Source organism: Topomyia yanbarensis, chromosome 2 (assembly GCF_030247195.1).
Source record: "Topomyia yanbarensis strain Yona2022 chromosome 2, ASM3024719v1, whole genome shotgun sequence".
Lineage (NCBI taxonomy): Eukaryota > Metazoa > Arthropoda > Insecta > Diptera > Culicidae > Topomyia > Topomyia yanbarensis.
Genome location: NC_080671.1, coordinates 400,900,807 through 400,918,596, shown reverse-complemented (window position 1 = coordinate 400,918,596; position 17,790 = coordinate 400,900,807). Strand labels below are relative to the sequence as shown.

Sequence of the window (17,790 nt, the reverse complement as noted above, 5' to 3'; positions counted from 1 at the left end):
TCCAAAAATAAATACTTATTCCGCGGAGAAAATCTATTTGTTAGCTTGTGAATTACCTGCCTTTGTACAGTGTTAAAATTTCTAAGCAATCTATGATAAGACATTTAAGTTACAAGTCTTTTTATCTTGTGGCTGTCAGCTTGTGACTTTGTCCGTGATATCGTAGCGAAAATAGAACCATATCACTATAAAATTGTAAAACATAAGTAAGGGTGCACGAATTTCGGTAGAGAAAACATACTGATATTTTGTTACTATCGATTACAATACTTTTCAGAATTTTGTGTCGCATGTTTCTATCATTTGCACGTGTTTTTGTTTTCTCGCAAGTAATCCAATAATATTTCTTCGCCTCACTAACATATTGATTTCGGCATGTTTTCCTATACTAAACAAAATCATCTGAACAAATCTTAAATTCTAATTTCCCCCCTCCACTTCCAGCATGGAAAGCTTCTGGGTGCAAACCGCCATCGGGGCGATCAAGATCATCGCCATGGTCTACGACATCATCACTATGCCGATCTACTTAATCCTGCAGCGACCCTGGAAGCGGAGAGCCCTTGCCAAACGGATCAAGGTACGTATTGCTGCGGAAAAACCGTCGCAGATTATAGCTACTGTCAGGAATTATGAATTTGCAAAGCGTGCTTGCTACTAGGTCACATGGTGTGCTGTGTAGCTATCAGGATTTCGACATATCATCGCCGATTATCTGATAACATATTTCGGTAATCTGACCCGGCAACGCCACATCGGCAAGCTTCGACTGCATGACGCCGGTATTGTTCTGTCACTTCAAACTGATTATCATTACGGTGGGGGGACTTCATTGTTTGACATCTGTTCGTATCTACCTCCCGTAAAACTGTAAATCCTTGCCGCTTGAGCTATAAATTAAAATGAGACTGCTTGCGCATCGCGCTCAACGGAATTCGTGTGATAGGGAATTGATGAATTTTGGTTCGTCTAGAATATCAAGCTATATCCAATATCGAATACGGGTCGATACTAAACCCGATTTGGCTTTTTTGCATTTTTTAATAAAACGTACCGCGCTCATCTGTACCAGATCACTAGTGTCCTTGATCTCGTTAAAACTATTCACGTGTACGTGATTCGTGCCTTATGAATAGGAAATCATTTGCATATTAAACAGCACTTCTTGGGACGTGTTTTTGTTCTATTTAGATTGACTTTGTGAGCGTCAACTGGTCGGTGTTAAGTCAGACCGGACTAAGTCGCAAAAGATCGAAAAATGAGATAATGATAACACTGGATAAAACATTTCTTCTGCTATATTCGACTTTTGTCAGATTTGAAATATGTAACCACAAACAAGAATTATGCCAAAAAATAGTTTCCAATTAAAACGTAGAGGATGTTGTGATTCAAACTTTAAACGCGTTTTTCTCGAAATCAATATTTTGTCACTTAGTCAGGTCTGACTTAACACCGACCAACTATGCTCAACTTGAAAGACTCAGGAATCGAAACTATGATATCGGTGGAGTTCGTGCGTTTCTGTCCAGTTATCTGTCGATGATTAGTGTCTGCTATTTGAATTCGAGTTGGTTGCTCTTTATCATATACAATGAATGGCATTCGTCTAGCCTAAGCTGACCAACTGTGGGCTAGGAAAAATCCGTACACATTTCTTCTCAAAAGTTAGAAAACTAAAGTTGGTTCGATTCCCAACCCCGCACACAGGGTTAGAGTTTTTTCAAAAGCGATTCTTCTACCACGAAAAAAGAAGCAAATGACCCCAATGTTAAAACCTCTATAATCGAAATATTTTCTGAATTCAATGTAATTGATGGAGCACAGAAATTATAAGTCAGAGTTTCTGTGTTAGTGTACTGATTGGTTTCCTCCATGTACATTTGTTATTTGATTTGCAGTTAGTATTTATGGAACCAAAATATATTTAGTTTACCATCAAAGTCTAGTTCGACCATTCCGAGACATCGTTTCGTTCTTCGCATTATGCTTTTAAAAATCCAGAAAAAAATCTTCTGTTTAGCATTCGTCATGTTCACAATGAACTGAAATTTTTTGCCATGCAGGAAGGTTCTTAGAAATTATATGGGTTTCTGTAGAAAATTAGACAGTCCGATCGAAATGAACTTACGAAATTATAACAGTTATGTTGCTTAGAACATTGAATTCAAAATGATTACTGATTAGGTTTCGAATTTAAATTAAAATATCCAATTTGATTAGAGGATCTGAATGCAGAATCATAGAATTTTGAAGTAGGAATCTGTCATTGATAACTGCAAAGCGTGGTTTATAGAATTATACTGTCGTGTTTTGTAATGTCGGACCAGGTAGGAAGAACACAATCTTAACGCGTAATCACCATTGAAATATCTAGGAATAATTAGTTTTTTTTCATGTGTCCTTTGTAACGATTCCACTTTTCTGTACAGCGACACTTTTAAAAACCGTATCGCAAGCTCGAGATGCCATATCGTGCAGTCGAATCTTGATTTTGCCATTATCCATAAACACTAATTGTTGTAGATTGTTCTGCAAAATGATTTTATTTGCCTGGCACAATCTATCGAAAATTGTCATTATTGAATGTCTGATATGATGGCATCTGATGGAGGTGACTTTCGCAAGGCTATGCTATGAAAACTGTATGTAAATATTCCAAAAACTCGGACTAATACGAAAAGATTAAAAGTAACGTTCTTTGACCAGAGTTCCTCTTTTGTTTTTCATTTTCACATATCTCGACAATAAACGATCACTTCGGCAAGAATTAAAGTATTACAGCGATTGTTGTTCAAATTGACACTTCCCGACAGATTCTACGATACAGTAATTCTTCCAAGATTCACTCAAAAATCTTTAAAATCACGACAGACCATCTTCACTACAGATGAAACATCTAGACCTTTTATTCAAAACGACTTCTACAATGAGTGACTCTCTTTGTTTACTTTCTCTTCTGTTAATAATTCGGTCGCTTTAACATTTATCCCTCAACTTTTTGCATAATATGCTAGTCAAAACCACCATCTTTCGATCTGTACTGTAAAATAAGTGAAAAGTTCTATAGAGACGCCGTAAAAATCGAAAGAGAAAGTAAACAAAGAGAGTCACTCATTCCCGGTCAAACCATTCGGAATTTGATTCGGAATCCTGAATGGAATTCTAAATCAAATGCAACAACCGATTCTGAAACCGATTGAGTCGGAATCGCTTGTTGCATTTGATTTGGAATCCATACTGACTCCATTCAGAAATCCGAACTGGTTTTGGAACGAGTTTAACTGGGTTGTAGATATGTCGTTTTGAATAAAAGTTACGTCATTAGACGTTTTATTGCGCACTTTCCGCCAACCTGGACTCCGCACTTTCAAAGGGCGAGTGATCAAACTGCTACTGAAAACTGCGAGCTGTCAAAACACATGTATTTCAAGTGATAGAGATGGTACTTTCATAGACAGACCAGTCGAACTAACCAGTCTATGAGAAGAATTTAATAGAAGAATAGTAAGTGCGCAGTGCGGTTAGAATCCAGTTTTTAGTGCCTCAAGCAACACTAGCATGGGTTGTGAGCATTTTGCAAGGCAAATCAAAGCATTTTGATTCAAGCGCAATACTTTAAAAGGACCTAAGAGTTTTTGCAGCGTTTTCAAAAAAAATGCGACGAGATCTGTATTTTGTTCAGCAAAACACAAATAAAACAAACGCAGAATAAAAAGTTGCGAATTTTTCAAAAAATTAATTTTTTTTATCAAAAATTAAAACTACAAAAACTCATTTTTTGAAAACTTTTATTTTTTCACAACGAAAGTCTGAAGAGAATAGAAACATATTTATTGTGGTTGCATCGCGGAGAAGTAAGTAGTAAAAATGTTTTTATTGTAAATGTTTTAACATGTAATTTCATACTAACTGACAGACAAAAACATAATTTTATTGCAGAATACGATTCTCATAGATATTTTAAATTTTGTTTTCTTTTTCGAGAGTTGTCCTACTGGAGCTGTAGAGCTGAGTTCACGGAAAGGCTGCCCATCAGAATTACTCATTACTACTTAAGTCCAATTGCAGCAGGCCATGATTCTGATTGTGATATCGAGTGTACGGTTCAGTTGTGCGGGCGTATGGGCTCTACGATCGCGTGAGAATGAGCGTTTATTGGTGTGTACTTGAGACAGCGTGAATCGGATTGGAAGTGATGTAGGGGTCACTAAATCATTCGGGGCGTTTTGTGTTAGCGAAATATTGGGCGTAGTTGTGCGTGGATGATCGCGATTGTATGTTCGGCTTTGTGTACAATCGCGAACGTCTAGGGCGTTTGTATGTTATTGTATTCGATTGCGTGGGCGTTTGTTTGTCGCGTAGACGTTTGCATGTCGTGTGTGCTAGCGTGTCACTTCGCATCCATAAATTCGATTTTAAAACCAGGTCCATTTACATATTCGCGTGTGTTCTTGGATGATCACACGGACCGTGAATCTGATACTTATTTTCAGTGTATGGTTCAGATGCTAGAAAAGAGTGAGTTTTCTATCACAATCAACTCTATTATTAGAGTTCCCGGTCATGTCACCATGGAACGTATTGTCTAGTAGATATGAGCGTGATTTTTTTCTGATTGGTCCAGCTGAGGGCATGGGGCCTAGGCTGCTAGGGCCGAGAGGAAGAACTTCCGGACATAATTAATTCATGATCACGAGAACACGAGCGTATGTAGGCTCATTCTTGAGACTGCGTTTCTGACTTTATAAGTGCTAAAACGTTCGCTTAGTCACCGGAGTGCATGCATGCACAAGAACGGTGCTGCATCCTGTGCACTGGCTCATAATGTATCAGAGCTAAGTTCATTGAGCTAGCAAGTAGCACGAGCACCGATGAGCGAGAGCTCTTGCTAGCCCGGTGCTAGCTAGTACGCTGTTCCAAGCTATAGCTCAGCTATAGCACAGTTGAAAAAATACAACACGTTAGTGTGAGTAACAATGGTTGTATCGTTTTATTGCAGAGACTTGTCGCACATTTACCAAGATATTTTTTTCGTGCTTTGTCCTATTCTTTCGTTTAATGGCTTACTCTATTGCGTTCTAGCTCATTGGGCAGGCTTACCGTGCTAGTTAATTGAGCTAAATCGTGCCAGATTACCGAGCTAGCTCTTCGAATCCTACAGCTCGAGCACAAAGGATACGCAGCACGAGCGTTGTCAGTTCTAATTGCATTTGATTCGTTCAAAGCGGCCTCTGAGCTCGTGTTAGACTCTCGTGCTGTGCTTCATGCATCCCTGCCGGAGTGTTCCTGTTAGCAAGATCGTAAGCGTAGGTATGCATAGATGATCGCGAAGGGCTCAAACGTTTGTATGTTAACGTGTTTGTCGCGTGTGCTAGCGTGTATGCAACTTCGCGTGTATAAATTCGATTTTATAACCGTGTGGCTATTCGCATATTTGCGTGTATTCTTGAATGATCGCGCGCGGACTCTGAATCTGATACTTAATTTGCAATGTATGGTTCAGATCCTAGAAGAGAGTGAGTTCTCCTATATCACTATAGTTTCCGGTTATGCCCAAAGAGGCATCCACGTAAAATAAAATCACCCCAACAACTGAAATGGAAGTAAAAAATCTCATCACGAAAACTTACAGCAGTAAATATGAACGGTTTATGATACAAACGAGCCTGCTATATAATTTGGTCCCGAAAAAGAATAAAAGTAGAAAATGTATAATCCGGATCATTTTCAGATACCTTCATAGGAGGCAAATTGAGTTGAACCAAATACTAGGGGCAGATCACTCTAGGAATACAAATTACCATCAATTTAAAAAAAATGCATTTAATTGCCAATTTTGCATCAACTTTGCACTCCCTCGTAGAAAAGTTTGTTTAACAAACGTCCTACGCTGATCCACTTTGTTCGACATTTTGTTGAAAGTAGGGCTAGTTGTTTTGTAGGGTTTTGACGTCTTACACGCAGCGCAAAATACATCAAGAATTTGTATTTTCATGGAAAGAAATTCAGTTAATATAGCTAATTTTTAAAAATGCATCACAAGTGATCTGCCCCTAGACCAAATGTGTACATCGAGCACTATATTTTTCATTACGGAAATTAATCGAGTAAATTGCGTTTCGACTTCGATAGAACGACTTGGCGGCTGCTAGATACTGAATTTCAAAATACCACCAAGCTTGAAAGAACGGCTTAAACAACTAGTCGAGGCGGATAGCGGGACCTATAAAAGTTCATTTTTTCTTTTATATTAGAACAAATCGTAAAGTTTACTTAGTCCCAAAGCTTATAAAAAAATTCACAAAAATTGATTTTTAGCACTCTTGTTCACTGGTTTCCTTTTGCTTTTAATTGCATTTTTGAAACCTGGGAAACTAGTTTGCAACATTATTTAGTCTGTTTCCATTTGTGGAAGATTTTTTTGTTGTCCCGGGAGTACTTCCACTTCCACTGAGGTTGAAAATTCCGGACAAATCCGTACAAGTATTTTTTCCGGACACATGACCAAAAATCCGTACTGTCCTCCCAAATTCCGTACAGTTGGTCAGCTTAGTCTAGCCGCACTGTATTTTCCGTTCACTATTTGAATATAAAGTTGAATGTTTATCTCTGTTTTTTAGTCTTGGACTATTACCTTGATTCATTTTATCAAGAAAGAAAATTCAAACTAGTTTTATGACAAAATTATAAAACTACAACTTGGTTGTACGTTCGTTTAGTCGCTCTCCCGAATTTAAAAGAAAAATGAAAGTAGAGCTAGAAATTTAGAACCAAATTCATAAAAAGTATTTCGAAGTGCCGACTTGATTTCGGTTCACATCACCGTTGATGTGTTGTCCGATTAATCGTATCTCAAACTGCTTTAATTATTTTCTCAAGCAGTGATGCCACAAGTACAGATTTATCCAGAAAGGTACAGATTTTTGAAGCATTTTTGGTACAGATTTGGTACAGTTTACAGATTTTTGTAAAAAAGTACAGATTGGTATGGATTTTTTTACATGACAGCAAGGTAAATGATTTAACCCTGCGATGCATCCCAGTAAACAGCAGGTAAACGTTGAGTTAGACAGCAGTGATGGCAAGAATCTGAGGTGGAGCTGCTACTGATTGAGCTTGAACTGAAGCTGACATTAGACTGCGAGAGGCGGGAAACCTGGTTCCAACAAATCAAAGGGATGATGTCTAAGTGAAAGCCGAGCGAATCTTCTCGGAGTGTATACATTTACTCTGACCTGCTCCAAGTGAATTCCTGCAAGCAGGTTTCTCGCATCCTATTGATATTACCAGCCCCATCTCAACTTTTCGCTGCCACTCTGTTGGCCACCTTTTGGTTAAACACTTTTACCAATGTCTTTCGTTTTAATTCCACAATGATGAACAAAATGCAAAAATGCACTGTACTGTTACAGATACGTATTTCGGCTACGACTTGCAGCCTTCTTCAGTGTATTGTATCAGAATGAAGAAAATACCCTCTGTTCCGCTTTCTGTACCGAAAAGACAGGTAGAATTAGGTAACTTAGGTGTGTGAAGATGATCATTTGCGTACGGGTAATGTTTGGAAAAGCTATGTATCCCGAGCAAATACTCATGGGTTCAAACACCACATAGCCCCTTGAAAAGACCTTAAACATGGTCCGTGCCAAAATTCACAACCATCAAGACACCATATGGTCTCTGCAACCCATAAATATACCAACATATGATATTTTTTATGGGATCAACCGGACCATGGTGATGGTGTTTTCATGGGTTGAACCCATTTCAAACACCCATGTCAAACCCCATGAGAATGGGGGTATTATGGGCTTTTCGTTTCCTCGGGATATCCGTTACCTTGATCTCGATTGAGTAAAGACGAAGGGGGTTGTTTAAAAATTTCTAGTCTCTCAGCTACATCCAATTTCCATGGATTAGAAGTTTGACGTTGAATTTTTATATCTTCGGTAGTCAGATCATGTTTCTCTGAAAAGGAATGTTCTGCTACCTTAGATTTGAAGTGAAATGGTACATCTTTAACAGCTTCCTTGGAAGCTTTTGTAATTTCAGCGATGTGCTCTTTAAACCGAATATCTAGTGTTCTCTTAGTTTGTCGAATATAAATTTTATCACAATGAAAACAAGAAATTTTGTATACCCCAGATTTTCCCAATGTTTCAATTGGATCTTTAGTGGATCCTAATATCGATTTAAGTTGGTAGTTTCTACTACTAAAAACAAGATCCATACCAAACTTTTTTAATTTATGTCAAGTGGATAAGCCGTATTTTTGTTGAAATCTACTGCTATCCTTTTTAAATTCTCGGTTATAGGGGTTAATGTTGTGAGAGATTGTATAATTTTGACGTAGGACTACGTCTTTGTTTTCGATATGGGGGTGCACTTAGCAATTTCTACCAAAATGGTATGTAACGAAAAGTGGTCCAATTTTAAAGGCAAAATTCAGCCATCTCACGATAAATTTTCAAATTTTTTGTGCATATCGTCCCGAAATAATTCTAAGAATAGATTCCAACAGATAAACCTAAAGATTTTTGATGTCATGGCATTAAAAATTTAAATAATGTACAACCTAGTCTAAATATTGTGCATTTACACACAGAAGGTAGCGCTTCCCAAGTCCGGCACGACATATTTGTGTACCTAACGCGCTACGCTGCTATGAATGACGTCATCATCGACTATTTAAACAACGGATTTGGCCAGACACGCTCGGTTGCCTGTGGAACGGCAAGCGGAGCAGATCACTGCGCTGTGTGTTTTGTTTACAGCCAGTGTATTGAGATATTCACCGAAGCGTACACGCCGCTCCAACTGCTTCCTAAATGCCGCTGTAAGGTTGCCAGTAAATTTTTGGTTTAACTAGCACATGTATTTGTGCTTGAAATTAAGTAATGTAGTGGTAGTAATAAGCCTCCCATTTTGGTTTAAACACAAGGACAGTTTTTAAAACAGGATTTGATTAATTAGTTTAATTCATTTAACCAATTTTATCAATTCTGTAGTTTAAAAAGGAGTTTTTGAATTATACGGAACGTGGTGAATTTGGCACCACTTGCAACTGGTATAATCAACCTGCACAAAGTGTTGCATAACGCAGGGCTGTTTTTGGAACAAAATGTGTTATCATTCAGCCCTTCGCTATGCAAAATCACGATTTTATGACAGATGGGCTAAGTGCGGCGTTCCATGGAGCGCGGCCGTTCCTTTCAATCGGGACAGGCCGCGTAAAATTTTGGGGAAATGCGTTAAGGGACCATTCATAAATTACGTAACGCTTTTAGGGGGGGGAGGGGGTACGGCAAGTTGTGACAAGTTGTTACATTGGGGGGAGGGGGTGTTAACTAGATCGTTACGTAACATGTTTTCGCCGAAGAAAATTTTTTTTTTTCTTGGAATTTGTTACGTAACAGGGGAGGGGGGGATGGAAAAATTTGTGACAATTTGTTACATAGGGGGAGGGGGGGGTCTATTTTGGGCAATTTTTGCGTTACGTAATTTATGAATGGTCCCTAATAGGGTCGTGGTGGTACTAGTTTTCTCTTTCGCTCTACCCATCATCATCAGCGTTGACTCATTTTGCATAGTGCGCTTGGGTTCAATGTTTGAGGCGAATGGTAGGTAGGTAGGTAGGGAACTGGCGGTAAAATGAAAATTCATTATTTTCTAACTGATAAGTGAATGAGATAGTATAATCACCTTATATGTTCCTTGCTAGATATGTTTTGTACATATCTGGTAAAAATACTTCGCCATAAACACATTTTTTCAAACATGATTCTTGATTTCAAAACATATCCAAAAATGAGACATGTTTATAGTGTGTGGGTAAAATGAACATGTGGCGGTGGTAAAATTAACAGCTTCTGGTGACCTCCAAATGTCCTGTTTGTATGCAATGCGCAGCGTTGGAAAGCATTTTCCGATCAATGCTGATATCCCATCGGATCATGAGCTTTGCATACACACAGGGCATTTTGTAGGCAAAAAAACTTGTCACGGAAAAATTGAATTTTCATGACGTAATATTAACCAATTTACAATCCTGTGGCATCGAAACATATCTACAAACTTGGGATTATCCATGGGTGTTTGAACTTTTAGGATCTATCGGAGAGCAGTGAAGATATAGTAACTTGAAGTTAGCGGTACATTCTGTTCATTTTACCCCCTACGACATTTTATGTTTAAACAGCTGTTCCGATTGAGCCATTTTGTCCTGATCCTCACTTATTGCAGTGAACTATCTGCAAGAAGTTCAATTACTATGATGTAACACAATATTCAGAATAAAATTAAAATTTAACCTCAAAAGACCTTATATTCTACATGCCGAATTTAACATCAGTGACAGACATGAATGCCAATTTTGGTTTTTATCATATTTATTTTACATTCGACAGCTTTTTATCAAATGAAATGATTTCAATATCCTTTGAATACTTTTTCTGTAACGTCGAAGATTTTTTCACAATTTTTGATAACAGATGGCAGTTTTTTGGCATTTTGATGAAAATTTCGCAGATTTTTGTAAATATTGTAATTTTTCGGAATTTTTTTTCAGATTTTCAAAGATTTTTTCCCTGTTTTAGTTATCACAGATGATAAAAATATATTTTTGACCGAAACACAGATTTCAATGTGGCATCCCTGTTTGTTAACGGTTGCATGCGTAACCTGCATGATAGCAATCTGTGCTTTCGTTGCGCAAAGACGAAAATGTTCTTAGCAACAAATTTACGCGGATCGATGAAAAGCACAACGAAAGTTTATTATTTACTTTCGACAAATTCATTGATTCATTTCCTTTTCGCGTGATTCATTTCCACTCAACCGATCCTATTTTGATTCTGCTAACAGATACATACTACAAAGCCTATTTATGAATGAATACACTGCCATTCGAAAAACCGTTGCAAAAACGCATCTAAGTCCATGTATAAAATTCACTTCATTTGTACTTTAGGAAAGTTACAATATTGGCAAAATATAACTAGAATGATTTTTCTTCACCGGTCCGGGTGTTTTTACCAAACACAATCGAATTTTTTTACAATTTTTAAAAGCTGATCTTGTGCTATAAAGATTTAACTCCAGATATTAGTTCGGTCAGGGTTTTCTGTCTTCTAAGCATTCTATGATCCATGTGATGGAATGCTGCCATTTTATGCTGATTAGAATGGTTTGAAGTATTTGATATAACTCTTTCTGTATTGGTAGGTTTTCTATAAATTTCAAAAGTCAAGGATTTTCCTTATCTTACTACAAGGATATCCAAAAATGGCAATTTGTTATCTTTTTCTTGTTCGTGTGTGAACTTGATATTATTATGAATGTTGTTAATAGCTTCCAATATCTTTGTTAAATTTCTCCGTTTGAAATGCAAAAAATATCATCAATATCAGCTGGTGGAGCGTTCTGGCAACAAATCATTCATCTTTAAACATTCTTCTAGGTTTGCCATGAAAAGCTCACAAAGTTACCCATAGGGGCACCCTTAGTTTGTTTATAGAATACACCTCTGAATTTGAAATAATTTTCTTCCCTTTGGTTGCAAACAAAGTGGCAGCGAGAATTTGAGCTGGAGCTGATATTGACATTACCCAGTCAAACTCATCCGGAATTCTAACTGGGTTCTTGCGGAATTCCAGCTCAAATAAAACAGTCGAGTTAGAATGTCTGTTTGATTTCCCCGAATAAAAAATATGTATAAGAAAAATGATTTTTTTAAAACAATCTTGTCATTATTTGGGTTCACAATCCGGTACAAACAGCTTAATCTCCGGATGTAGTATATGTTAGCTCTATCGATTTCTAATCACCCATTTCAGAATGACAGAGACTTAGCGGTACATTCCGAGGTCATTTTCCCCCGACGTCTCCCGTAGGTGGAAGTTCATCATGTAGGTTGTGGCAGAATTGAATTTTATTTATTTCTAAACTGATGGTTCGCCACGATGATTCCGCATACGAGTCCGGGGCACTACTTTCTCTTTCATCTAAACATTCGCTTCTGTCTTGAGTGCAAAGTATGCTGGATGTGCTGCTTTCATGCGGAGTTGTATCCCGACGCAACCAAAATATGCAATTCTTATCATTCATAATAATTCCACGACTTGATGCTATATCCCCTTTTGGGTTGAAATTGATCATTAGATATATCTGGTTGTATATGCTCTGAGCGTATCTTCAGCTTTCGTAGCTCCTGCACCTCGCCAACTTTGAATTTCGCCACCAGTTCCGTGGACCGACAAATTCGAATCCATTGCATCAGGAATCAGTAACGACTGGCTGAAATGGCACGTTCCCCACGTTAATTTGAGTTTTGTGTCTAGCCGTGATTTGTCTTTTCATTAATTCCTAATGGAAAGAATTTGGGAAATGGTAACGAAAATAACGACACTGAGAGCATGGACAGTATTCTTCAATCCCAAGGGTAAAACAGATATATCGGCGGATATATCAAAATCCCCTTTTCTTTCAAATACGGCTTCTTTACCACACTGGGTCAGGAACAATAGCATATCCTTGAGTTTCAGCTCACTGTTCATCTATCTATGGAGAACCAAACATCCGTAATCGGATTCGCAAAGATCACACGAAAAATACTCAGTACGCTGAATAGTAGCCATTTGATAATTGAGTTTGCAATGTCCAGTCAGCAAATTATTTGACATTTTCGGACTCACATCCAGCAGCAGTTTTGGTTTGGACGCAAGTTTGCAAGCTGACTGTGGTAGAACTGGACCAACGCACAGAGGAGTAACTAGAACAAATTCCTGGCCAATAACCAAAATATTTTTTTTTGATTTTCTATTTCGTTATATTTTTTTACATACCTAAAAGCCTGCTGAATAACGGGGCAAAATTAGGAGTATGTCAAAAATGGTTAAAGATTTTTTGCATGGATGTAAAATGGTAATATTTTAAGGGGTTTATTAAGCATTTTAATTATATATCCAGCAATATCGCTTTCTAGTAATGATGACTGTAATAAGTAAGACAATATTATTGCAAACGTAGTTGAACACAACCATTTGTATAACTTCAGCCTAAAACAAACTGAAAGCATTACTGTTGCTGTGCATTGCACTAACTTTAAAAATACGTTTTTTTAAATTTTCTTCCAAACTTGTATGATAAAAAAGTTACATTATACGGCGAGATCCGGCAAAGTTGCTGAAGCAGTATTACAAAACCAGATTCCAGCTATCCGAAAAACATAAGAACTCTCCCGATCTTGTCCGATCCACAAATTCCAGGTGATTTGAAAATATTGAAATTTTTAGTAATTTGAGGTGCACCGAAATGCTGTAGAGCCAAATACTATGTTTTTCAAAATGTATCTCAATGAAAATATGCTCAAGCGTCCCTTTTCTTCCCCATTTTCACTGATTTGTGCAACTGGAAAAACGAATGTATTCACAAAGATCACCTCGAAATTACTAGTATTCGAAAGGATTTAGAAAATTGACCTCTGCACTGGTAGGTGGATAGATGCCAAATTATTGAAAAAACTTTTTATTGTCTATTTTTTGTTCATATTAAGGCATAATAAAAGCAATAGCAACAACAAATAATTTTGGCCAGGAATTGACCCCAGTTACTCCTCTGTGCAACGCAGTCAGTCGTAGCGCCCGTTCTAGTCAATTCGGTCGTCCATACATTTCCAATAATACCGGAATAACCGGGCACCCATAGAAGATAGATAGGATTTGAAATGTTCTTCGACTTGAGTTCGACATGCGATTACTAATATCGATTTCGAATCTGTCGAACTAAGTGAAAAAAAAATTCATTTTGGCCGTGTAGCGAATCGGCTATTGTCCAACTACTTAAGGGGTTACATACCTTTTTATTTTTCAAAAACTCGAAATGTTTCAATTACTTTATCTGAAAGAACAACTCCTTGAGAATATTTTCCCAATTTTTTATAGAGATCCAAGAAATAGATCGGAAGTTACAACGCTTCCAAGCGCGCTTCGTCTACCAAGAGCAATGGTAACTTGAAATTTAAACTGGTTTTTCCCGAAATGTCGTTTGCGTTGCGTAGCGTAAGCACGGTATACTTCGTAGATTGCAGACTCTCATTTCCAGCCAGACTACTTGAGGAGCATTGTTTGCGAATAACAATTGATCCAGTCCAAGCGAGATTTTCGCCTGAGAGCCACCATTGCGGGCCACGACCATCTTTACCGTAACTTTAGATGAGAAAGGAAGTGTTGATGTGGTACTTACTTAACGGAAGGCCCCGACTCAGTGACACTACTATAAGTACCACGGATTGGGTAGTAGGTGGGTTGTTAGTCAGGATTCGCTTCAAGCTAGCGATGCGACTGAGAATATATTTTCGTGCATGTTTGAATAGTTTATTGACTGTAGGATACGTAAATCTTCTGGGCGTTTACACTCTGGCTAATCGTTTATCGAGATTGTTTCATCGAAAACAACTTGAACTCCCGACAGCCGGCTGTCGGGAGTGTTGTCGACAATGTAAAATGGACCGTAAACAATGAGTTTAAAAGTGGTATGGTGGAACATTCATAAATTATGTCACTCAAAGATTACCCAATACTAACTCTGTCATATTACCACGTTATTTTTCCCCTTGGTCTAATACGAATCAAATTCTTGTAGTTTTTCCTTCGTTTTGTAGTAGCACTTTCTTGCCGCTACTCGCAAATGTGTTCATGTTCTATGGAATTTCCTATATACATGGCGCAATCGTGCGTAAAACGGCCGATTGCGTCAAAGCACATGACTTGCTCCCCTCCCATTTATGTTACAATTAGTCATATCTCTTCCTCCTAATAGCGTGGCAGAATTTATAAATGGTCCTTATTGGTATAATCATAAGCATATTGAGATCCCGTAACTTGAAATTTTCCACCTCGTTCGAGTAAACGTTCCGATATTACAATGAAGACGCGAAATAGAAAAATATAAATGCTGCGTTCCTAAACCATATTAACGTCATGTACGAATCAAACACCCCCCGTTTTCAAATAATACGTACATATTTTTAGCTCAGTACAATTGACTAATGAGTTAATGGACTAAAAGTAAAGCATTAAATATGACCATAAAACATTTGTTCCTCGTGCTGAAATGACTGCCGCAAATTGGTAATTGGATTTGAATTGATCTTGCGAATTGTCAATTCTCTACCTTCATACATAATTCAAAAGTCATTCACTCAAACAAGACCATGCGTATTTCCCACACGTATTGAAGACCAAGTGGATTCGTTTCCTAGTTGGTCAAATAAACACTAAACAAACAAATAGATTAGTTTGTTCAATCTAATGAAATGTCAGCTCGATTGGCATCAACCGGCGGATACGTGTTCCCTTACAATGCCATCAAATGAAAGTACATTTAAAATTACATACGACAAAATATGTGCAATTCAGAATATAACAAAATGAAGATTGCTTAATTGTTTGCATTAAAAAAAAGATCGGAAAAAATTAGTTGCATAACCAAGGCGGTTGCTGATGAATCACTGTATAAAAATTGGTGATAAGGGACGCGGACGAAAATAGCTGACCACCGCTTGGTTTTTCCCGAAATGTCGTTTTTCCAAAAAATGGTTTTTCCGTGATCACGATCACTCAACCGATATTCTTAATTTTTCCAATTGATCGTAATTAATTTTTCTCGTACCTTAACGATTCCTTTTTTATGCATAAATTTTTGTTTTGTAGATGATAATTTTTAATACAATTTTTGGAACTTAATACAGCGATTTTTTTAGGAAAAATGTTCCCGAACGCAGAAAAAAATTATTATTGATTCAACTAATCGTTGAGGTACGAGAAACACTCATATACTAATGGAATTTCTTGTTTTAGGATTTTAGTTGATCTATTGGTATTCAATCGTGATCACTGCAAGCCTCCTTAATAAAAAAGGATTTCGGGGAAAAAGCCATAACCCCGCAAATTATCAATATATTTTTGAAAACTCATGCTTGTTTATTTCACTGAAAAATGTGCTATCAAAATACTGTAAGTTTAATGTAATGAAATCATAACTTTATACCTTTACGTAAATTCAAACTTTGTTGACATTTTCCGCACAAAAAAGTATGTAACCCCTTAATGCAAAATTAGGACACACCTTGTAACAATGGTCTGGGTCATTTGACATAAGGTCATTTAGCATAACAGACATTTGGCGTAACGGTTATTTGGCGTAATAGTCATTTAGCATTATTTTGAGAATCGATTAGACTAAAATTCATTTGGCATAACGGACATTTGACATAAATAACAGGATAACGATCATTTGGCATAATTTCGAATTTATCGTAGAGTGAGGGTCATTCGGCATGACATACATTTGGCACGCCGGACATTTGGCATAACGGACGTTTGACATAACGAACATTTGGCATAATTTTAAGAAGTGATCATAATTTTGAGCCGTAATACTCTATGTACCCCACTATGTACTATGTACCTAACTACTGGTAAAAGATCAAAATTAATTCGTTTATTCTTCTTAACAAAATCATAAATAACACCTTCATCTAATGTGTCTACGCGACATCGCTTCAAGTCGCTGCTAAACATAAACTAATTCCATAGTTGAGGAATCCAGCCAAACGAGTAGACAACAGGTTTGCTTGCGAGGGGCTGCCGCTTCCGACGACGGCTCGGCTCGGCGGCCACCTCTCCCGGCAGACGTCGTCGGTTATGCGGAAACGTCGCATTACACTGGCTTCACTCCAAGTAACAAGCGATGATTCAATATAAGAATGTCTGATGTCCAAAAGGGGCTAACCCACATTTTGCACTTTTTACAGGAAATGGAAAAAAAATCCGCATTTCCACATTAACATTGTTTTTATTGTTAAAATACACGATTTTAATAGTAGTTCATTAACCCATATTGTCTTGAACAAATAAAATCATTACATGAACTACCTTTCAATTCACGAGCATTTTCGTAGTTTGAGGGGGTAGCCCCGGGGGTACCTAATGATAGGAACTGCATCTTTTTCGAAGACACCACATTTCTATTTAGCTTTATTAAGAAAATGATAACAGCGGCGACTGAATTACGAACTAGTATGCTTCAACCAAATAAATTGCTAGGTGCCATACAGCAACTTTTCCGAAGACACCATAACTCTATAACGAAAGATAATATTTGATTGCACTTTTTTTTCAATTTTCCGACCACAATGTACCGTTTTTCTCTTGATCCTATATTACTCGGTCAACTTTCAATGCAGAGACATGACACGTTGGCTAGAAGTTTTGAAAAATTACGCTCAACAATATACATTCGTGCAAAAAAAATATATTAGATAGAAAATTCAGCAAGTATATGAGCGGCACTCGCCTTCAGCAACGACTATTTGGGCCGAAACGCCAACGTACAATGCAATCCAACTATAAACAGTATTATATCGAGTTCACCGATTTACTGATGGCGAAGCGATTGAATTTTTTTTTAAAACCTCGGAAAACGAACGAGAAAACTCGAATTCCCATAAGACACAATATTGGATTACCCCTTTTGGACGTCAGCCATTCATATGTTAATTCATTAAATAAATCGTCACTTGAAAAACTTGCCAATGCCCAGAAATGATAAAATTAACTATCATCTGGAGCAAACGGTATATAATTCGGAAGAACAGCTTATGATATAAAGAAGGATAATAAGGTTAACTATTGAAACGCTGTATGGAAAGCTAGAACTCGCTGGCGAGCATGATAATGATAGCCAAAACACAACATACACCTGATGGATCGCAGTTCTAGTGCGTTG

General features: G+C 37.5%; 1 protein-coding gene across 5 annotated transcripts in view; it reads left to right on the top strand.

Moving 5' to 3' along the window:
* Window positions 1-17,790, top strand: part of LOC131684928 (long-chain-fatty-acid--CoA ligase 4) — a 104,079-nt gene that overhangs the window by 71,551 nt on the left and 14,738 nt on the right. For all 5 annotated transcript variants that reach the window (XM_058968203.1, XM_058968204.1, XM_058968205.1 and 2 more), the window contains one exon: window positions 445-580. In XM_058968203.1, the coding sequence (XP_058824186.1) occupies window positions 445-580 (136 nt within the window). The remainder of the gene's footprint in view (window positions 1-444; window positions 581-17,790) is intronic.